Here is a 24,694-nt window from a genome sequence, read left to right as displayed (position 1 = left end):
TTTGCAGGAGGTCTCATCTTGAAACCAATTCTGTACCCTTCTGAAACAATGTTCTGAATCCAAAGATTGTGAACAGAATTGATCCAAATTTCTTTGAAAAAACGTAACCTGCCCCCTACCAGCTGAGCTGGAATGAGGGCCGCACCTTCATGTGGACTTAGAAGCAGGCTTTGCCTTTCTGGCTGGCTTGGATTTATTCCAGATTGGAGATGGTTTCCAAACTGAAACTGCTCCTGAGGATGAAGGATCAGGTTTTTGTTCTTTGTTGAAACGAAAGGAACGAAAACGATTATTAGCTCTGTTTTTACCCTTAGATTTTTTATCCTGTGGTAAAAAGGTTCCTTTCCCACCAGTAACAGTTGAAATAATAGAATCCAACTGAGAACCAAATAATTTGTTACCCTGGAAAGAAATGGAAAGTAGAGTTGATTTAGAAGCCATATCAGCATTCCAAGTCTTAAGCCATAAAGCTCTTCTAGCTAAAATAGCTAGAGACATAAACCTGACATCAACTCTGATAATATCAAAGATGGCATCACAGATAAAATTATTAGCATGCTGAAGAATAATAATAATATCATGAGAATCATGATGTGTTACTTGTTGCGCTAAGGTTTCCAACCAAAAAGTTGAAGCTGCAGCAACATCAGCCAAAGATATAGCAGGTCTAAGAAGATTACCTGAACACAGATAAGCTTTTCTTAGAAAGGATTCAATTTTCCTATCTAAAGGATCCTTAAACGAAGTACCATCTGACATAGGAATAGTAGTACGTTTAGCAAGGGTAGAAATAGCCCCATCAACTTTAGGGATTTTGTCCCAAAATTCTAATCTGTCAGACGGCACAGGATATAATTGCTTAAAACGTTTAGAAGGAGTAAATGAATTACCCAATTTATCCCATTCTTTGGAAATTACTGCAGAAATAGCATTAGGAACAGGAAAAACTTCTGGAATAACCACAGGAGATTTAAATACCTTATCCAAACGTTTAGAATTAGTATCAAGAGGACCAGAATCCTCTATTTCTAAAGCAATTAGAACTTCTTTAAGTAAAGAACGAATAAATTCCATTTTAAATAAATATGAAGATTTATCAGCATCAACCTCTGAGACAGAATCCTCTGAACCAGAAGAGTCATCAGAATCAGAATGATGATGTTCATTTAAAAATTCATCTGTAGGGAGAGAAGTTTTAAAAGATTTTTTACGTTTACTAGAAGGAGAAATAACAGACATAGCCTTCTTTATGGATTCAGAAACAAAATCTCTTATGTTATCAGGAACATTCTGCACCTTAGATGTTGAAGGAACTGCAACAGGCAATGGTACTTTACTAAAGGAAATATTATCTGCTTTAACAAGTTTGTCATGACAATCAATACAAACAAAAGCTGGAGGAATAGCTACCAAAAGTTTACAGCAGATACACTTAGCTTTGGTAGATCCAGCACTAGACAGCGATTTTCCTGTAGTATCTTCTGACTCAGATGCAACGTGAGACATCTTGCAATATGTAAGAGAAAAAACAACAACATATAAAGCAAAATTGATCAAATTCCTTAAATGACAGTTTCAGGAATGGGAAAAAATGCCAAAGAACAAGCTTCTAGCAACCAGAAGCAATGAAAAATGAGACTTAAATAATGTGGAGACAAAAGCGACGCCCATATTTTTTAGCGCCAAATAAGACGCCCACATTATTTGGCGCCTAAATGCTTTTTGGCGCCAAAAATGACGCCACATCCGGAACGCCGACATTTTTGGTGCAAAATAACGTCAAAAAATGACGCAACTTCCGGCGACACGTATGACGCCGGAAACGGAAAAGAATTTTTGCGCCAAAAAAGTCAGCGCCAAGAATGACGCAATAAAATGAAGCATTTTCAGCCCCCGCGAGCCTAACAGCCCACAGGGAAAAAAGTCAAATTTTTGAAGGTAAGAAAAAATGATTAAATCAAATGCATTATCCCAAATATGAAACTGACTGTCTGAAAAATAAGGAAAGTTGAACATTCTGAGTCAAGGCAAATAAATGTTTGAATACATATATTTAGAACTTTATAAACAAAGTGCCCAACCATAGCTTAGAGTGTCACAGAAAATAAGATTTACTTACCCCAGGACACTCATCTACATGTTTGTAGAAAGCCAAACCAGTACTGAAACGAGAATCAGCAGAGGTAATGGTATATATAAGAGTATATCGTCGATCTGAAAAGGGAGGTAAGAGATGAATCTCTACGACCGATAACAGAGAACCTATGAAATAGACCCCGTAGAAGGAGATCACTGCATTCAAATAGGCAATACTCTCCTCACATCCCTCTGACATTCACTGCACGCTGAGAGGAAAACCGGGCTCCAACTTGCTGCGGAGCGCATATCAACGTAGAATCTAGCACAAACTTACTTCACCACCTCCATCGGAGGCAAAGTTTGTAAAACTGAATTGTGGGTGTGGTGAGGGGTGTATTTATAGGCATTTTGAGGTTTGGGAAACTTTGCCCCTCCTGGTAGGAATGTATATCCCATACGTCACTAGCTCATGGACTCTTGCTAATTACATGAAAGAAAAAATAATGAAAGGGGGGGGGGGGGCATGTCTGAACAGCGATCCTGAGCAGTCGCACTTTTTAAAAGCTCTAGCTGAATCTGATAATTCGCCAATTCTTGGAGGCATCTTAAAGCTACAATACTATATTTGCACATCATACTACACATCCTACTACTATACTATATAGTGGTGCATCAATGTCTAAATCTTAGCTATATTTCTGACACTGGAGTCCTAGATCGGACAGTAGAGGCCAAATGCGGCGGCCATTAGGAGGCCACGCTACTCCCTCAGAACTCAGAGGCAACTTACTCAAACCGATCACAATTGCACCTAGGTTTTGCCCTTACAATACAAAGGTGATTGTGAGAGAACCGTACAAAGGAGAGGGAGGGGGGAAAAGAAAAAAAGGTTTATACAATACTGCAGCTAACATGGCTACTGCATGGGAAGCAAACCGGCAACAATGCCTCAACCAACAATTTGAAAAGCTTGAGTATTCGATGTTTCAACTGCTCAATAGAGCGCCGCTAGATGACCTGCTGAATTGATACTTCCCAAAGAGCATAAAGCTTACTACTGCTAGAGTTTCAGATGCAAATCCCTTAAATAAAGCTAATACAACCATGTGCGCGACTTTGACAAGCCATCAGCAAGAGGGACCTCAACACAAGAAATTTGACCTCGCTTTACCACAAGAGCCACAGTATGCAGGGAAGTCTTCACCCATGTCAAGCATCTTACCAGCTGATTACTCAAGCCCAGTGCAGCTCTACCGGGGTGAGTGTTGTACACCTCTCCTCACATCGGTGCACTCAGTAACCTCCACAACAGCCTCTGCAGACAGGACAAACCTCGAAGCTGGTGGTATCTGTTCGGGAGTTTGGGGGGGGAACTCCCGAATAACAGAGCATTGAAAGAACAAGCATCCCGTATCATACTACCACTCTGGACGACACCCACGGTGAACCAATTTTACATGGGGAAATTCCCAATAACCCACCCCGTACAATTGGGCCCTTGGACTTTCAGGGATTGCCTTTCAGCATATTAGAGACTTCCACCTTCATTGACTGGACGTGTTCAACTCCTACCAGGAGATTTTCTATACCTCCACGAGGCTCTGCTTTATTTACAACTAAAAGCCAGAGGTAGATAACATGCATGCAATCTTGTACTGTCATTATAGCTTCGCTTCCATGTAGACAGGGATTCCAGAACTGTTCAGTCTCATTTAGCCTTGTTTTTTGTGAATATCATCACTCTGTACATATGTTAAAATTTATTAGCACACTCTCAGCATATAATTTATGGCTATGTCATTCTACATGTTATTGAACCAATAGATTTAATAATCATACCATACTTTCCTTTACTGTTCAATGTGCCTACAACTTTGGATTTAACTTAAGACATCCTAGCCTACTACATATAATTTTACTGACATCTGCCTCATCTCTAGCATCTAACATGGTGTATATCTTCCACCAGTTATTTGGCCCTTGTCTAGTGGCTAGGGGCCGGAGCCACGGGGGAGCTGAAATATAATCCGATTTCATTAAACCATCAAGTAGTAGAAGGTCTTAGACCCACATAAGGATACATAATGCATTAATAAATCTGGTGTTATTTATTAATATCTACTCCTTCTGATTTAACGAAGGCCCCATATCCTCATCAATGTTTTTTTTGCACTCTACTTCACATTATAAGTAGTTCTTTTCCATCTGTGAGAGAGGTATTCAAGCAAGGTGCTATATATAACATAAAAACTCCGGTCTCAGTTAATTTCTCTTTCCATTTTCTATATACCTGTTTGATAATAAAAGGGACACTGTACCCAATTTTTTTCTTTTGTAATTCAGAAAAAACATGCAATTTTAAGCAACTTTCTAATTTACTCCTATTATCAATTTTTCTTCGTTCTCTTGCTATCATTATTTGAAAAAGAAGGCATCTAAGCTTTTTTTTGGTTTCAGTACTCTAGACAGCACTTTATTGGTGGATAAATTTATCCACCAATCAGCAAGGACAACCCAGGTTGTTCACCAAAAATGGGCCGGCATCTAAACTTACATTCTTGCATTTCAAATAAAGATACCAAGAGAATGAAGAAAATTTGATAATAGGAGTAAATTAGAAAGTTGCTTAAAATGTCATGCTCAATCTGAATCAAGAAAGAAACATTTTGGGTACAGTGTCCTTTAATAAAGTGTTGCCTCAGAAGTTGAGAGTATAACAAAGTCCTTAAAGGACTTACCCGTTTCATTATCCCTTTTTTTTTTTTTTTTTTAGATAACCACAGAGGATCCAAGAGTGATCCGATTAGCTTATATAAGGGACAGAAATTAGGAATTTGTTTGTTGTATTGTGTTTATTTGGCAAAGCATGTAAACTGGATGACTGTATACTAAATTTAGGTTTATTTGCCTTTTTTGTGAATATTTGCAATAAAAAAATGACTCAAATCTCACCATAGCAAAACCAACATCTGCTTTTTTCAGTGCAGGTCCATCGTTTGTACCATCACCGGTTACAGCTACCACTTGCCTTTGCTCACAGACTGTGCTGTCAATTATACCTGAACGTGGAAGAAATTAAAAAAGACTTTAAGAATTAATGCCTTCCTTGCTCTAAATTATTAGATTTACCTTTATGCCCATGTATTTTTTTATATATACAATTAGATTTAGTAGGTGGCAGATAAGAGATGCTAAATGTATTTACATTTATTTAGTTGGCAATAAATTGGCAGGTTAATAAATAATTTGTGAACAATAGTGCAACTCTTTTAAAAAAAAAATCATAAAAACGTAAAACACATTAAAGTTTTCTATAATGCATACAAAGCACCAATTAAACGTTTGTATGAAAAGGTTACAGGTTTATACACAACCAATAATTACAAATTGATCGCTCATTGTCTGACAAGGACAACTCCCACAGCTAGTATTGAGGAACACAGGGCACAAACAGTTTTTTTCAAAATGTAATTAAATAAAAATATAATTTATGAATACCTGATAAATTCATTTATTTTATGGTGGTGAGAGTTCACAAGGCATTATTACCTTTACAAATTCCACTCTTGTCCACTAGGAGGAGGCAAAGATTCCCAAAAATCCAAGAACCCTTAAAAACCCTCCAGCCTCACTGGTAAACTAGTCTGACATATAGCCGAAGAAGAAAAGGTAGGAAAGGACAAAAGCAAAAAAAAAAAAAAAAAAAAAGCAAAAGGGAGATAAAACACGTTGGGATAGAGACAAAATAACATAATTTATGTAAGAACTTACCTGATAAATTCATTTCTTTCATATTAGCAAGAGTCCATGAGCTAGTGACGTATGGGATATACATTCCTACCAGGAGGGGCAAAGTTTCCCAAACCTCAAAATGCCTATAAATACACCCCTCACCACACCCACAAATCAGTTTAACGAATAGCCAAGAAGTGGGGTGATAAAAAAAGTGCGAAAGCATATAAAATAAGGAATTGGAATAGTTGTGCTTTATACAAAAAAATCATAACCACCACAAAAAAGGGTGGGCCTCATGGACTCTTGCTAATATGAAAGAAATTAATTTATCAGGTAAGTTCTTACATAAATTATGTTTTCTTTCATGTAATTAGCAAGAGTCCATGAGCTAGTGACGTATGGGATAATGACTACCCAAGATGTGGATCTTTCCACGCAAGAGTCACTAGAGAGGGAGGGATAAAATAAAGACAGCCAATTCCTGCTGAAAATAATCCACACCCAAAATAAAGTTTAATGAAAACATAAGCAGAAGATTCAAACTGAAACCGCTGCCTGAAGTACTTTTCTACCAAAAACTGCTTCAGAAGAAGAAAACACATCAAAATGGTAGAATTTAGTAAAAGTATGCAAAGAGGACCAGGTTGCTGCTTTGCAAATCTGATCAACCGAAGCCTCATTCCTAAACGCCCAGGAAGTAGAAACTGACCTAGTAGAATGAGCTGTAATCCTTTGAGGCGGAGTTTTACCCGACTCGACATAAGCATGGTGAATTAAGGATTTCAACAAAGATGCCAAAGAAATGGCAGAAGCTTTCTGACCTTTTCTAGAACCGGAAAAGATGACAAATAGACTAGAAGTCTTTCGGAAAGACTTAGTAGCTTCAACATAATATTTCAAAGCTCTAACATCCAAAGAATGCAACGATTTCTCCTTAGAATTCTTAGGATTAGGACATAATGAAGGAACCACAATTTCTCTACTAATGTTGTTGGAATTCACAACCTTAGGTAAAAATTCAAAAGAAGTTCGCAACACCGCCTTATCCTGATGAAAAATCAGAAAAGGAGACTCACAAGAAAGAGCAGATAATTCAGAGACTCTTCTGGTAGAAGAGATGGCCAAAAGGAACAAAACTTTCCAAGAAAGTAATTTAATGTTCAATGAATGCATGGGTTCAAAAGGAGGAGCTTGAAGAGCCCCCAGAACCAAATTCAAACTCCAAGGAGGAGAAATAGACTTAATGACAGGTTTTATACGAACCAAAGCTTGTACAAAACAATGAATATCAGGAAGATTAGCAATCTTTCTGTGAAAAAGAACAGAAAGAGCAGAGATTTGTCCTTTCAAGGAACTTGCGGACAAACCTTTATCTAAACCATCCTGAAGAAACTGTAAAATTCTCGGAATTCTAAAAGAATGCCAGGAAAAATGATGAGAAAGACACCAAGAAATATAAGTCTTCCAGACTCTATAATATATCTCTCTAGATACAGATTTACAAGCCTGTAACATAGTATTAATCACAGAGTCAGAGAAACCTCTTTGACCAAGAATCAAGCGTTGAATCTCCATACCTTTAAATTTAAGGATTTGAGATCCTGATGGAAGAAAGGACCTTGCGACAGAAGGTCTGGTCTTAACGGAAGAGTCCACGGCTGGCAAGAGGCCATCCGGACAAGATCCGCATACCAAAACCTGTGAGGCCATGCTGGAGCTACCAGCAGAACAAACGAGCATTCCTTCAGAATCTTGGAGATTACTCTTGGAAGAAGAACTAGAGGCGGAAAGATATAGGCAGGATGATACTTCCAAGGAAGTGATAATGCATCCACTGCCTTCGCCTGAGGATCCCGGGATCTGGACAGATACCTGGGAAGTTTCTTGTTTAGATGAGAAGCCATCAGATCTATTTCTGGGAGTTCCCACATTTGAACAATCTGAAGAAATACCTCTGGGTGAAGAGACCATTCGCCCGGATGCAACGTTTGGCGACTGAGATAATCCGCTTCCCAATTGTCTATACCTGGGATATGAACCGCAGAGATTAGACAGGAGCTGGATTCCGCCCAAACCAGAATTCAAGATACTTCTTTCATAGCCAGAGGACTGTGAGTCCCTCCTTGATGATTGATGTATGCCACAGTTGTGACATTGTCTGTCTGAAAACAAATGAACGACTCTCTCTTCAGAAGAGGCCAAGACTGAAGAGCTCTGAAAATTGCACGGAGTTCCAAAATATTGATCGGTAATCTCACCTCCTGAGATTCCCAAACCCCTTGTGCCGTCAGAGACCCCCACACAGCTCCCCAACCTGTAAGACTTGCATCTGTTGAGATTATAGTCCAGGTCGGAAGAACAAAAGAAGCCCCCTGAATTAAACGATGGTGATCTGTCCACCACGTCAGAGAATGTCGTACAATCGGTTTTAAAGATATTAATTGAGATATCTTTGTGTAATCCCTGCACCATTGGTTCAGCATACAGAGCTGAAGAGGTCGCATGTGAAAACGAGCAAAGGGGATCGCGTCCGATGCAGCAGTCATAAGACCTAGAATTTCCATGCATAAGGCTACCGAAGGGAATGATTGTGACTGAAGGTTTCGACAAGCTGAAATCAATTTTAGACGTCTCTTGTCTGTCAAAGACAGAGTCATGGACACTGAATCTATCTGGAAACCCAAAAAGGTTACCCTTGTCTGAGGAATCAATGAACTTTTTAGTGAATTGATCCTCCAACCATGATCTTGAAGAAACAACACAAGTCGATTCGTATGAGATTCTGCTAAATGTGAAGACTGAGCAAGTACCAAGATATCGTCCAAATAAGGAAATACCACAATACCCTGTTCTCTGATTACCGACAGAAGGGCACCGAGAACCTTTGTAAAAATTCTTGGAGCTGTAGCTAGGCCAAACGGCAGAGCCACAAACTGGTAATGCTTGTCCAGGAAAGAGAATCTCAGGAACTGATAGTGAGCTGGATGAATCGGAATATGCAGATATGCATCCTGTAAATCTATTGTAGACATATAATGCCCTTGCTGAACAAAAGGCAAGATAGTGCTTACAGTTACCATTTTGAGTGTTGGTATCCTTACATAAAGATTCAATATTTTTAGATCCAGAACTGGTCTGAAGGAATTCTCCTTCTTTGGTACAATGAAGAGATTCGAATAAAACCCCAGCCCCTGTTCCAAAACTGGAACTGGCATAATTACTCCAGCCAACTCTAGATCTGAAACATTTCAGAAATGCTTGAGCTTTCACTGGGTTTACTGGGACACGGGAAAGAAAAAATCTCATTGCAGGAGGTCTTATCTTGAAACCAATTCTGTACCCTTCTGAAACAATGTTCTGAATCCAAAGATTGTGAACAGAATTGATCCAAATTTCTTTGAAGAAACGTAATCTGCCCCCTACCAGCTGAGCTGGAATGAGGGCCGCACCTTCATGTGGACTTAGAAGCAGGCTTTGCCTTTCTAGAAGGCTTGGATTTATTCCAGACTGGAGATGGTTTCCAAACTGAAACTGCTCCTGAGGATGAAGGATCAGGCTTTTGTTCTTTGTTGAAACGAAAGGAACGAAAACGATTATTAGCCCTTTTTTTACCTTTAGATTTTTTATCATGTGGTAAAAAAGATCCTTTCCCACCAGTAACAGTTGAGATAATAGAATCCAACTGAGAACCAAATAATTTATTACCCTGGAAAGAAAGGGAAAGTAGAGTCGATTTAGAAGACATATCAGCATTCCAAGTTTTAAGCCATAAAGCTCTTCTAGCTAAAATAGCTAGAGACATAAACCTGACATCAACTCTGATAATATCAAAAATGGCATCACAGATAAAATTATTAGCATGTTGAAGAAGAATAATAATATTATGAGAATCATGATCTGTTACTTGTTGCGCTAAAGTTTCCAACCAAAAAGTTGAAGCTGCAGCAACATCAGCCATTGATATAGCAGGTCTAAGAAGATTACCTGAACACAGATAAGCTTTTCTTAGAAAGGATTCAATTTTCCTATCTAAAGGATCCTTAAAGGAAGTACCATCTGCCGTAGGAATAGTAGTACGTTTAGCAAGGGTAGAAATAGCCCCATCAACTTTAGGGATTTTGTCCCAAAACTCTAATCTGTCGGACGGCACAGGATATAATTGCTTAAAACGTTTAGAGGGAGTAAATGAATTACCCAAATTATTCCATTCTCTGGAAATTACTTCAGAAATAGCACCAGGAACAGGAAAAACTTCTGGAATAACCACAGGAGATTTAAAGACCTTGTCTAAACGTTTAGATTTAGTATCAAGAGGACCAGAATCCTCAATTTCTAAAGCAATTAAAACTTCTTTAAGTAAAGAACGAATAAATTCCATTTTAAATAAATATGAAGATTTATCAGCATCAACCTCTGAGACAGAATCCTCTGAACCAGAAGAATCATTAGAATCAGAAAGATGATGTTCATTTAAAAATTCATCTGGATAACGAGAAGTTTTAAAAGATTTTTTGTGTTTACTAGAAGGAGGAATAACAGACATAGCCTTCTTAATGGATTCAGAAACAAAATCTCTTATGTTATCAGGAACACTCTGAACATTAGATGTTGTTGGAACTGCAACAGGTAATGGTACTTTACTAAAGGAAATATTATCTGCATTAACAAGTTTGTCATGACATTTAATACAAACAACAGCTGGAGGAACAGCTACCAAAAGTTTACAGCAGATACACTTAGCTTTGGTAGTTCCAGCACCAGACAGCGATTTTCCTGAAGTATCTTCTGACTCAGATGCAACATGAGACATCTTGCAATATGTAAGAGAAAAACCAACATATAAAGCAAAATTGATCAAATTCCTTAAATGACAGTTTCAGGAATGGGAAAAAATGCCAAAGAACAAACTTCTAGCAACCAGAAGCAATGAAAAATGAGACTTAAATAATGTGGAGACAAAAGAGACGCCCATATTTTTTTTTTTAGCGCCAAAAAAGACGCCCACATTATTTGGCGCCTAAATGCTTTTGGCGCCAAAATGACGACACATCCGGAACGCCGACATTTTTGGCGCAAAAGAACGTCAAAAAATGACGCAACTTCCGGCGACACGTATGACGCCGGAAACAGAAAAGATTTTTCGCGCCAAAAAAGTCAGCGCCAAGAATGACGCAATAAAATGAAGCATTTGCAGCCCCCGCGAGCCTAACAGCCCACAGGGAAAAAGTCAAATTTTTAAGGTAAGAAAAATTATTGATTCAAATGCATTATCCCAAATATGAAACTGACTGTCTGAAAAAAAGGAATTTTGAACATTCTGAGTCAAGGCAAATAAATGTTTGAATACATATATTTAGAACTTTAAAAAAGTGCCCAACCATAGCTTTAGAGTGTCACAGAAAATAAGACTTACTTACCCCAGGACACTCATCTACATGTTTGTAGAAAGCCAAACCAGTACTGAAACGAAAATCAGCAGAGGTAATGGTATATATATAAGAGTATATCGTCGATCTGAAAAGGGAGGTAAGAGATGAATCTCTACGACCGATAACAGAGAACCTATGAAATAGACCCCGTAGAAGGAGATCATTGAATTCAAACAGGCAATACTCTCTTCACATCCCTCTGACATTCACTGCACGCTGAGCGGAAAACCGGGCTCCAACCTGCTGCGGAGCACATATCAACGTAGAATCTAGCACAAACTTACTTCACCACCTCCATAGGAGGCAAAGTTTGTAAAACTGATTTGTGGGTGTGGTGAGGGGTGTATTTATAGGCATTTTGAGGTTTGGGAAACTTTGCCCCTCCTGGTAGGAATGTATATCCCATACGTCACTAGCTCATGGACTCTTGCTAATTACATGAAAAAAATAATAATATGTACTTTAATTATTTTACCTGCAAATTTATACTGCAGTGCCTTGCCATTAATCCTTTCTTTTTAGATTCTGAATTGTAAAGCTCTAACTCCCCCCACACAATTCATTGTATGGCTTTATCTATATCTATGGTTGCTTTTGGTAGAATACAAAAGTGAATAGGGATTATCTGCTGGAGCATGCCTAGAAGCTCTGAACTCATTGAAATACAATGCCTGTGTCTAAACACTGATGGGGGGGGGGGTTGAGTTGTCTGTCCCAGGCAGCTTAGCTATGAAATTCAGCAATTTGGAAACAATTTATTAATGCAAACTTTTTTTTAATTAATTAGCCATTTTAGGATATGCACAAATCTCAATGTATTTATGGCACTTTAAACAGCAAGAAAAAAGTAAAATAGATAAATAAAAAAAAGTAAAAAAAGTGGGTATTGTGGACTCTCACCACCATGAAATAAATCAATTTATCAGGTAAGCATAAATTATATTTTCTTTCATAAAGGTGATAAGAGTGCATGATCCATTACAACTGGGAAACCAATACCAAAGCTGCAAAATCCATGAGTAACAGGGGCGGATAAGGAGGCCCACAGAAAGAGCAGTCAATTAAAAAAACTCTAAAAGAGTGCCAGCTAAAACAATACTTCATATATCAAATAAAGGTCTTCGAAACCCCCCTTGTAGAACAAGAAACTAGTTTAAAGTCTTTAATTCAAGAACTGGCCTTTAAGTCCCCTGCTTCTTAGGAACAATGAAACGGTTGGAATAAAATGCCTGATCTTGTTCCAACCTGGGAACTGGGTCTATTATTTCTATAGATTCCAGATCGTGACCAACTAGAATCCTGTAAAGGGGCCTTATTGCCTTTACAGGATTCTTCAAAACATGAGACAGAAGAAACCTTTCCCTGGGAGGCCTAGATTTGAAACCAATTCTGTATATTTGGGAAACTATATTCAGAGCCCATGGATCTTTAACAGATTGAAACCAAACCCCCTGGGGAAAAAGCAAACTTTGCACCCTACCAGAAGTTTTGGATGGGGGCCGCACTCTCATACTGACTAAGTAGAGGAGGCAGGTTTCTTTGTTTACACTTGATCCAATTTAATTTTTACTTCCAGGAAAATCTAGAAGAGCTCTGTTTCTGAATGACGGAGGAGGACATTAAAGGGACAGTGTAGTCCAAAATAAAACTTTCATGATTCAGATAGAGAATATAATTTTAAACAATTTTCCAATGTACTTTTATCATCAAATTTGCTTTGTTCTCTTGGTATTCTTAGTTGAAAGCTAAACCAGTAGCCAATCCAGTGCTGTGCATTTGACAGCAGAGGATATGAGTGTGTGGAGTAGGACGATTATCCAACAGGAGGTGGGTAGGGACCAGTCCCAGCAACACCTGTGCATGCTTGTGACCAACTCCCACTGGGTGTATTTGTGCCCCAACCCAATACTCCATAAACCTCCCTCTGTCCAAACAGTAGGGGAAAACTGGCCTCAAATCAATCCGAGAACCCCTCTCAAAGAAAAACCTGGAACACATCCATTCTGCACCTTCCTCCAGCGGATGCAAAGATAAGACTTGTTTATCAGTGAGGCGAGAAGGTTTTTAAGGGATCTTTTTTGGGAATCTTTGCCTCATCTCGTAGTGGTCAGGAGTGGAATTGTTATGAGTTATAGCTCGTGGACTCTCACCACCTTTATGAAACAAAACAATCACTTTAATATAACTGTAAAGGGCCACTAAAATACAGTAGAATTGAATAACTAACAAATACACAAAAAAAAGTTAAAAAAGACAATGCAATAGCACTAAACTTTAAATTTGAAATGACCAGCAATATATTTTGTGGCAAATTTAAAAGTTAATCCAATCCCCCCCCCCCATATTATGTGACAACCATTAGCCCATCACAAAATGCATATATGTTTATAATGTGCACTTTTGCACATGCTCAGTAGGATCTTAAAGCTTCAGAAAGTGTGCATATAAAAAGAATGTGCATGTTGGACTTTTTTATTTTTTTTATTGCATGCTGTATCTGAATCATAAAACTTTAATGTTGACTTTAGTATCCCTTTAATGGTTAATAAAAAAAAGTTAGATTAATATAGAAAGATATTAAAAGAAATATGTTTCAGAAAAAAACTAATATGAAAACATAAAATGTATGCTTACCTGATTAATTAATTTATTTCATGGTGGTAAGAGTCCACAATCCATTACTCCTGGGAATTAATTTCCCCGATACTGGGAGGAGGCAGATATTCCCAAACCCCAGGAGCGCTATATAACCCCTCCCACCTCTAAGGCAGTATATCTGTCATATAGCTAAGCAAAAAGAGGTGGAAAATAAAAAAAATTAAAAAAACCTATAAAAGCCTGAGAAAAGATGTGCCAAAAAAGAAAAATCACCATCACCAAAAAATATAACAGGATGGGGTCTCATGGACTCTTACCACCATGAAGGAAATTAATTTATCATGTAAGCATAAAACAAATTATGCTTACCTGATCATTTCCTTTTCTTCTGATGAAAAGATTCAACAGCTGCATTCATTACTTTTGGGAAATAAGAACCTGGCCACCAGGAGGAGGCAAAGACAACCCAGCCAAAGGCTTAAATACTCCTCCCACTCCCCTCATCCTCCAGTTATTGTGCCGAGTAACAAGGAACAGTAGAAGAAATAGGGTGAAAGGTGCCAGAAGAATATAAGGACGCCCCACATAAAATTACAGGTGGGGAGCTGTGGACTCTTTCCATCAGAAGAAAAGGAAATCATCAGGTAAGCATAATTTATGTTTATGTTTATGGAAAGAGTCCACAGCTGAATTCATTACTTTTGGGAAAACAATACCCAAGCTATAGAGGACACTGAATGCCAAGACGGGAGAGTACAATAGGCATCCCATACTGAGGGCACCAGGCATGAACCTCTACCCAATAAAAAAACCCCGCTTCATCCGAAGCTGAGAAAATTTTAAGAGGAAAAGCCCCAGTGACACTGACTCGCAGTTAGTCCAGAAGCCAAACTAGACACTGCAAACAGACTCGACTGAGCCAACAGTCCTCCAGGAGACACACCGTCTCCCAACAAATGGTCCTCCACCTCTCATCTCCACAAATGAAGGAGACACCAGCCGAAACCACAAGGCAAAGGAGAACCAAGGAAACCGAAAGGTCCCCTAATGCAAAAAGGAACACCTACACTAGTGAGCCCAGCTCACAGAGACCTAAAGGGGCCTGAACAGAAAAAGGAAGCCACGCCTATACCAAGCAAAACCTGGGATAAGACCGAGCACAGAGACAGAACAGATGTCTGCTCAATATCCTGCAAGCACGGAATGCAACAGAAGAGGCAAAATCCTCCCAGTGTCACCCAGGTGAAAAAAAAACAAGTTTGAGAACACAGAGTCCACAACAGGACGACACAGAGGGTACTTGCGAAGAAGAAGAAGCATTTAAGCAAGAAACAGACTGCAAAAGCAACCCCCATACAGAGGGCACGTTCCAGGCAACCTAAGTCGCTGGACCTACACACAGGTCCCTGAAAAGGGGAACACAAAAACCTCAATGGAGGTCCCTCGAGAAGGAGAGTAAACTCTCAGAACCCGAAGGAAGAGTAAACCCTCTTCTAATAAATGGAGCAAGTTGAAAGGAAAATCTATACCCTAGCAGACTAAGCTAACAGGATTAGACTCAACAAGCTTACACATCCAGAGGAGAAGCAGTTTCTTATACTGATTGGCCATCCTGACCTGCAGACCCACACTCTGGGATCCAAGACAGAGAAACAAAAATCCTAAAACAAGTACAGGAAAAAGCATAAGGATAGCACAGCCATCCCCACAGAGCACAAGTACAACCCGACTCTGAAACAGACAACAAGGCCATAGACCTAAGAATCTATCAAAATAAAGGTCCAACAAGTGTGCTTGGAGCCAGCAAGACCCCAGGAGCAACCAATCTCACCTTTCCGCCTCCCATCCAGGAAAAGCCCCAAGCAAGGACTCTATCTCCATATGGAGGAGAATATCCCCCAAAGAAAGGGGGTGATGCCGAAAGGGCAACAACTGTCCTCAAGGCCTGAAGGCACGGCTAATTGAAAGTGAAATTCCCAACACAGATGTCCTAGAAAAGGACTCCCCTACAAGTAGCTTGCCAAGCAGAGGCACAGCCAACACATTCGTCTGCAGAGCAGGGAATCCACAGGAAAACTGGCAAGCTAACCAGGGGAACCCGACAGGACCAGCCTGCACCTAGGGTCCCAACCGGCAAGCTGCGTAGATTTTCCCTCGTAGGTGAAAAAACCAAACACAGACATTTTTAACAGAGGACTAACATGTCCAACAACTTCTGAAGAAGTAATAAAGAGTATCAATCCCAGAAGGTTCCCGAAGGAAACAAAAACAAATAAGACATCCCATCGTATATAAATAAAATATAAGGCAACCCGGAGGTTAACGCCCAAAAAGACACAGGCCTACCCGCAGGACCAGCTAAACGGAGCCCTATCACACAAAACTGGGAAAGATCTCTAACAAATGACAATCAGGAGATTACGTCATCCCCACATGCCTAATGAGGTGCACCATTCGAATTATCAGACTGAAAATCCCCGTATCGGGTAACGATAGGGTCATTCAATAACTGAAAAACCATGTCTGAGTAACACGCGAAGGCTCGCAATCCTGTAACAGAAGACACAACACTCAGGGACAGATACCCCCACGGGGAACTGTAGAGGCACTCCCAAGGTGGAAGGCCCAGGAAAATAGGGCATCAGCACATTCTCAAATAAATATCTGGACTCTGCAGACGAACAATCGCCAACATTATGTGGAAGCGAAAACAGGCTGCAACCTCTGGGGGAAACATGCCACTCCGCATGGAGGAACCATAAACTGGGTTACCCGCATGTGCAGAAGTATGATTTGGTAGGTAACTCGTCTCTCGGAGGACAGGACCCCCAGAGGTGGATGGCTCAGCAGTCCCTGGATTCCCCGAGCCACCAAGTGCTCTAAAACGGCATACGGAAAAAAACTGGTTGACAGGTGTCAACGAGGCCACTCCGGATTCATCACCGGACACAAAATCTGAAATTAAAAAAGTCTCAGTATCAGAATCCTCTGTAACTGAATCTTAAATTAACACAGTCTCAGCATCAGAATCCTCCATAGCTGGATAGAGGATATTTAAATATGGACTACAGTAGTGAAAAAACTAAAACGGCACCTGACCCCCCAAAGGCTGGGGCACTCACCACCTCTTATGACCAGATCCCTGCGGACTAGAAAATTTCCTTCGCCACGCGGTCAGGAAAGCGGAAATGGAACAACGGACAGCATCGCAGATAAGCAGGATGAATCACATAACAAACAGGATTATAAACCCCCCCTGTTCAATAACCCCCCTCAGGAGATATTAACCCTCGATTCCAAGATACTAAAAGAGACTCACTGAGACCCTTATGTTATAAGTTAGACCCGCAAGGTGGTAGCCTCTCAGGAAACATTCACATTACAGAACATTGTGAATAAAGTAAAATGAAACGATCTTACCGGAATCTACGCCGTGGAACAGGAACACAGCCCTTCAAGTGTGACGGATAGTAGCATCGCCTCCGCCATGGACTTGAGAGAAGAAAGCAGGCAGGGAAGTGAAGTTAGACAACGGTGATTGCTTGGGGAGCTGTTAATATGAGCCGGGATGGTTTCGCAGAAAGAAACTCCCTGCATCTCCGAAATCTAACTTTCATCCAAGCCGTCACTGAAAGACTGACAGGACTACTTAAAACTCCTGTCCCATGCCGAAGAGTACTACCCTCCATAAGAGAAAAAAATAAAAAATTCTGACACTTCTCTGCCATCCTCCTGGGACGAAAGGCAAAGAATGACTCGGGGATGAGGGGAGTGGGAGGAGTATTTAAGCCTTTGCCTCCTCCTGGTGGCCAGGTTCTTATTTCCCAAAAGTAATGAATGCAGCTGTGGACTCTTTCCATTTGAGAAGAAAATTATGTTTTTTTTTCATAAAGGTGTTAAAAGTCCATAATCCATTACCCATGGGAACCAATGCCAAAGCTGTGGAGAGTCCATAAAAAAAGGGTGGGATAAAACACATCTTTTTTTCCATAAGGAAGCAATATCCACAACCCTCCAAATAAAGGAGATTCTATAATAAAAAAAAAAACATAAAATAACCAACAGGCAAAATAATGCTAAAACCATTGTCTGAAGAACTTTCTGCCAAAGGCTGCCACGAAGAAGAAAACATTTAAGAAAATAAAAAGAAAGAAAGACCAAGAGGCCTCCAGTTAAAATAGGTCAACAGAAGTTTCATTCCAGAAAGCCTAAGAACACAACTGGAAACATGAGCAGAAAAAACTATTAAGGTGAAGGCTATCCCACCTTCAAACTTGTCAAAAACATACGCTCAAAGCAAAAACCAAGAGAAAGCACTTGCTCTCCAACCCTGAATAAAATCAGGAAAGCGAACAAACCAAAGTTTATCTGAAATTTTTAGTAGACACAACATAGAACTGAAAGGGTCTAACAATAACCAAAACGAGAGGAAACCACTCTAAAAGTTTCTAAAAATAGAACATAAAAATAGAAAGAAACAATTTCCAAAAACACCATATCCTAAAAAAGAAAAAAAAGATAAGGAGAGAGCAAATTGCTCAGAAACTCTTCTAACAGAAGAGATGGCCAATAAGAAACAAAACCTGAACAGACAAACACTGCAACACCATGAGTCCTGTTATAGACAAAAGAGCACACAATCTAGAGAAAAAAAATCTAGGAATTTAAGCAAGACCAAATGATAAAGCAATAAACTGCAAATGCTTGCTTAAAAAAAAAAAAAGCAGATCTCAGAAAATGATAATGTCCCTAGTGGTAAGGAACATACAAATAAATATCCCTCTTCCAATGTAACTGGAATTAGTACAAGCAAAATTATAAATAGGGGTGGATGTCCTGGCCATTAAGGCCCAATCCAAATGGAACTTGGCTTCTATATAAAGCCAGATAAAACTAGTTTCTTAGAGGGAAAAAACAGCTTATAGGTTCTAAAGAAACTAAAAATTATTAGAAGTTTAGATATACCCCTGGACTAATGTCCTGAAATCTCCAGAAACAAAAATAGAATCCAAACTACTTATTTCACAGAAATTAAGGAAATAAAAGTCTAGATTAATAATACCATAATAGCAGATTAACCATAAAATTCTTATAAAAGAAGGACTGCCAAGGACATATTTCTGACAATAGTATAAATAATGACAAGACAGCAACACAAATAAAAGGATTAGCACAATAAGAAATCCCATAAAGTCCAGAAAATCTTACTAGCAGAGTCAACAAAAAACTGCACAGAAAGACTATAAAACGGAAACAGCAGAAACATCAGCAACAAGGAAGGCTAGCTGATAAAAATAAAACATACAAACAATCTGCTTACAGAAAGGCCCTTCTATAAAAGGACTCCAACCTTAAATACAAAAGAGTCCTAGAAGAGGTAATATTTACAAGGAACAAAGTAGAACACTTAGCCAAAGTGAAATTGCCACATTTAGGGATAAATATTCCAAGGTAAAATAAACGGCAGGTAAGAAAAATTACAACCTTCTCAGTCAGAAATCTAAACCCTTAAGGTAAAAAAACCTCCTTAAAAAGGAGGACATATGCTACTAAAATAAAAACAAAGAGTATAAATTATACAGAAAATCAGAAGAAAACCCCCTGAACCTCAGAGATAACTTCAGCTTCTAAAGAAACATCAGAAATAACATAAGTAAAATGTAAAATTTTTACTGACCTTTTATGTTCACATGTAGGCTGCAGAGCTGCCAGCATATTAAAAAAAAAATCTGTCCCTGTAAGGAACAAAATTAAACATGGATCACACAAAATATGCTGGAGGGGATACCTCAATTTAGCAATAAACACAATATTGGAATAAAAGTGTTCAAAGGACCCAGCTTCTAAGGCAGATTCAGGACAGAATCAGACAGCTCAATTTAAAAGTATAAAACTAGAAAAAGGTGTTAGGTATAAAAATGAAATCCCCAAAATAAAGTACTTTTGGGAGCAAGAACAGTATTAACTTGGTCCAAATGCATCAGAACATAAAAACAAGTATCACATAAATATGCTGGGAGAGATACCTCCGTTTGCTTATAACACATTTAAAGGGATACAAACCCAATGTTTTCCTTTAATGATTAAGATAGAGCATGCAATTTTAATCAACTTTCTAATTTACTCCTATTAGCACTTTTTCTTCATTATCTTGCTATCTTTATTTAAAAAGCAGGAATGTAAAAGCATAGGAGCCAGCCCATTTTTGGTTCAGAACCTGGGTTTATGCTTGCTTTTTGGTGGCTAAATGTCAGCCACCAATAAACAAGCGCTATCCATGGTGCTAAACCTAAAATGGGCCAGCTCCTAAACTTTAAATTTGAAATGCTCTATCTGAATAATGAAAGATAAGTTGGGTTTAGTATCCATTTAACATTGGTAGTAAAAGTGTTCAGATACTTTAGCTTCCAAAGTAGTAGAGAATCAGACGTTTCCACAATAAAATTATAATAAATAGCCCCAAAAGAAAGAGCTGTAAAAGAGAGGAATTGCATAACTCTCTTCTAAGAAACCTTCATAAAAAAAGGTACAGCAGCTATAGTAGGATGCACACCAAACAAAAGGCCCATAAGAGAAAAATGCACCAAAAAATGTGCGCGCAAGTGTGCCCATAGGCACCAACAACAAAAAAGAAACCAGTTGCGATTCTGAGGGGGCAACAAACATAAAATAAAAACATGCCCACCCTATAAAATAAATGATGGGTAACATAATAATGATCTGTCTCAAGGCCATATATAATATTGCCCAAATATAAGGTTAAAAGAGTGTTTGGAAAAAAATAAACAGTACTTACCAATAACACTCTCCTGGTAGAAATACTAACAGGAAACCAGTCCAGTACTGAAAACATAGCAGAGGATATAATATAGGAGTTATCTGTAGGTCCAGTAGAATGAGGCAAAAGACAAGTCCTTGCAACATCTGTGGGAGGTCAGAGACTAAAATTCTCATGGGAAAGAAAAAAGTAATCACAACCTGTACTCCTTAACTTCCCTCTGACAAACTCTATATTCTGAGGGGAAATGAGTCTCTAATCAATCTGAGAACCCCTTTCAACAACAAAGAAATAATTTGCACATCTTCACCTTACTCCAGCGGTGGCAAAGATATGACAAACCACCATAGAGGTGGGAGGGGTTATATTGTGCTCTTGTAGTTTGAGAATCTTTGCCTCCTCCTAGTGGTAATGAAGGCAATTCCCAAGAGTAATGGATTATGAACTCTTACCACCTTTATGAAAGAAATATAAAATATTTGCACACCTACATATATATATTTGATTTATTTCCCATTAATGCAGCTGCATTATTACATAACATTTTTTTCTGCAAAACCCGATGAGTAAGAGAGATAAACTGTAAGACTTTGGAAGAAAATATTGCAACTATACACATTCCAAATAAACAATTGGATTCTTGCAACTACTCAACAGGTGAGAACCCTTCACCTCTAACAACCTTACATGTGGTTCCCCTTAATAGTCACCCTACCTTTTTAATACATGTATCACAGGATGAAATGTTAGCAAAGGGATCCTTGCGAGTATTAGCTAGGATAGAAGCCAAGATATAGAAATTTCTGTATTTTACATTCCCCAGCTAATTATATTGGCTGACGTAGCTAATACCAGGCATTAAAAGCACTGCTGAAAAGCATTGGTAAAAAGATTGTGTCATAACAGAAAAGCAATATCTTCCTTCCAAACTTTTCTGATACTGTTAAGCATCCAATTTATAGTGAGTTTTCTTAACTGCCACCTTAAAAAGTTAATGTTAAAGGGACATAAAACAAGTTGGGATAAAATATAATACGTACTTTAAATATATTACCTGCAAATGTATACTGCAGTGCCTCGCCATTAACTCTTTCTTTTAAGTTTCTGAATTGTACAACTCTATCTCTTCCCTCACAATTCCTTATATGGCTGTATCTATCTCCACCTTTGCTTTGGTAGAATACAATACTTTAAGACTCATCTGCTGGAGCCTGCCTAGACGCAAATAAGCTGCTGTGAACTCAGTTGAAATACAATGCCTGTGTTGCTGATGCTAAACACTGATAAGGGGGTGGATCAGACACTCCAGACAGCATAGCTATGTAACTAATTTTGCTTATATTTGAAAATGATTTTTAAATACTTGCCAGCAATTTTTAAACATCTTTTTTATGCAAATTATTTTTACTTAATTAGCCCTTATATATAGGATATTTACAGATCTCAACACGTTTTTGGCACTTTAAGAGGAGTCTCTCCTTTGCTGCCAGAACGGTTGAGACTCCCCCGTAGAAGTCTTGAGCTAGTTGTGGAACAACATTTGAGACACACGCCATGGAAAGTCTTTGAAATACCCAGTTTGATATTGTAGCCTTTGCAGGTTAAAAAAAGGGCTTTATGGTGTCCTTGAGGAGTAACAAATATACGGTCTGTTTCCCTCCAATATTTCATTCTCTTGACATCACAGACATCTAATCACATCCAGTTAACATTGAATATCTTCCTGCTTGGACCATAACTAGGCAAAACTGTATCCTTTGTAGCATAACAAACAACCAAACTTCCAGAACTGCTCAGAATATCACTCTGTCATTATGGAGAACAATAAATAGTATGGTGCCAATCACAGGCATCAGCATGCAGCAGCAATGGCACCCAAAATGCTCTAAAAGAGTAGACTTTTTGTTCCGACAGCCCCAGAAAGATGGGTCATGGAGGAAAATACTTTAGGAACCATTGATGCAGATAAACCTATAACATTTGATCCTAACTTGATTAATTTTAAAGGGACACTGAACCCATTTTTTTTCTTTCATGATTCAGATAGAGCATGCAATTTTAACCCCTTAATGACTGAGGACGTGCAGGGTACGTCCTCAGAAAAAAGGCAGTTAATGCCTGAGAACGTACCCTGCACGTCCTCAGTGTGGAAAGCAGCTGGAAGCGATCCTGCTCGCTTCCAGATGCTTTCCGGTTATTGCAGTGATGCCTCGATATGGAGGCATCCTGCAATAACCTTTTCAAGCCATCCGGTGCAGAGAGAGCCACTCTGTGGCCCTCTCTGCACCGGAGATCGGTGGCTTGCTGCGTTGGTGGGTGGGAGCCGGACCGGGAGGCGGGTGGCGGCCATCGATGGCCCTGGTTATGTGAAGGGGGGCGGGATCGTGGGCGGGGGTGGCTGGGGGCGCGCACTGGCGCGCGCGCGTGCACGGGAGGGTGGGGGCGGGCGCGTGCACGGGGAGGGAGCGGGTGGGAACCGCTACACTACAGAAAATGCTGAAAATAAAAAATGTGAAAAATGTTAAAAAAAATTTACGATCAGCAAGGTGGTGGGGGTTTGTCTGTGGGGGGGGGAGGGGGGTTGGGGAAGCTACACTACAGAAAAAAAAATAAACAAAGAAACACTTTTTATTGCAAACTGGGTACTGGCAGACAGCTGCCAGTACCCAAGATGGCCCCCAATAAGGTAGAGGGGAGGGTTAGAGAGCGGTTTTGGGGGGGATCAGGGAGGTTGGGGGCTAAGGGGGGGATCCTACACAGTAGCATATGTAAGTATGCTAGAAATTTTTTTTTTTTTTTTTAAAAACCCTTTTATTTTAGTACTGGCAGACTTTCTGCCAGTACTTAAAATGGCGGGGACAATTGTGGGGTGGGGGAGGGAAGGGAGCTGTTTGGGAGGGATCAGGGGGTGGGATGTGTCAGATGGGAGGCTGATCTCTACACTAAAGCTAAAATTAACCCTGCAAGCTCCCTACAAACACCCTAATTAACCCCTTCACTGCTAGCCATAATACACGTGTGAGGCGCAGCAGGATTTAGCGGCCTTCTAATTACCAGAAAGCAACACCAAAGTCATATATGTCTGCTATTTCTGAACAAAGGGGATCCCAGACAAGCATTTACAACCATTTGTGCCATAATTGCACAAGCTGTTTGTAAATGATTTCAGTGAGAAACCTAAAATTGTGAAAAATTTTACGTTTTTTTTAATTTGATCGCATTTGGCGGTGAAATGGTGGCATGAAATATACCAAAATGTGCCTAGATCAATACTTGGGGTTGTCTACTACACTACACTAAAGCTAAAATTAACCCTACAAGCTCCCTAAAAGCTCCCTAATTAACCCCTTAACTGCTGGGCATAATACACTTGTGGTGCGCAGTGGCATTTAGCGGCCTTCTAATTACCAAAAAGCAACGCCAAAGCCATATATGTCTGCTATTTCTGAACAAAGGGGATCCCAGAGAAGAATTTACAACCATTTATGCCATAATTGCACAAGTTGTTTGTAAATAATTTCAGTGAGAAACCGAAAGTTTGTGAAAAAATTGTGAAAAAGTGAACGATTTTTTGTATTTGATCGCATTTGGCGGTGACATGGTGGTATGAAATATACCAAAATTGGCCTAGATCAATACTTTGGGATGTCTACTAAAAAAAAATATATACATGTCAAGGGATATTCAGGGATTCCTGAAAGATATTAGTGTTCTAATGTAACTAGCGCTAATTTTGGAAGAAAAATGGTTTGGAAATAGCAAAGTGCTACTTGTATTTATGGCCCTATAACTTGCAAAAAAAGCAAAGAACATGTAAACATTGGGTATTTCTAAACTCAGGACAAAATTTAGAAACTATTTAGCATGGGTGTTTTTTGGTGGTTTTAGATATGTAACAGATTTTGGGGGTCAAAGTTAGAAAAAGTGTGTTTTTTTTCATTTTTCCTCATATTTTATAATTTTTTTTATAGTAAATTATATGATATGATGAAAATAATGGTATCTTTAGAAAGTCCATTTAATGGCGAGAAAAACGGTATATAATATGTGTGGGTACAGTAAATGAGTAAGAAGA

General features: G+C 39.2%; 1 protein-coding gene across 10 annotated transcripts in view; it reads right to left on the bottom strand.

Moving 5' to 3' along the window:
• Positions 1-24,694, bottom strand: part of ATP2B1 (ATPase plasma membrane Ca2+ transporting 1) — a 413,071-nt gene that overhangs the window by 29,438 nt on the left and 358,939 nt on the right. For all 10 annotated transcript variants that reach the window (XM_053716915.1, XM_053716922.1, XM_053716914.1 and 7 more), the window contains one exon: positions 5,032-5,138. In XM_053716915.1, the coding sequence (XP_053572890.1) occupies positions 5,032-5,138 (107 nt within the window). The remainder of the gene's footprint in view (positions 1-5,031; positions 5,139-24,694) is intronic.

Source organism: Bombina bombina, chromosome 6 (genome assembly GCF_027579735.1).
Source record: "Bombina bombina isolate aBomBom1 chromosome 6, aBomBom1.pri, whole genome shotgun sequence".
Taxonomy (NCBI): domain Eukaryota; kingdom Metazoa; phylum Chordata; class Amphibia; order Anura; family Bombinatoridae; genus Bombina; species Bombina bombina.
Note: the sequence above shows the minus strand (reverse complement) of the source record. Positions and strands in the feature narration are given on the sequence as shown.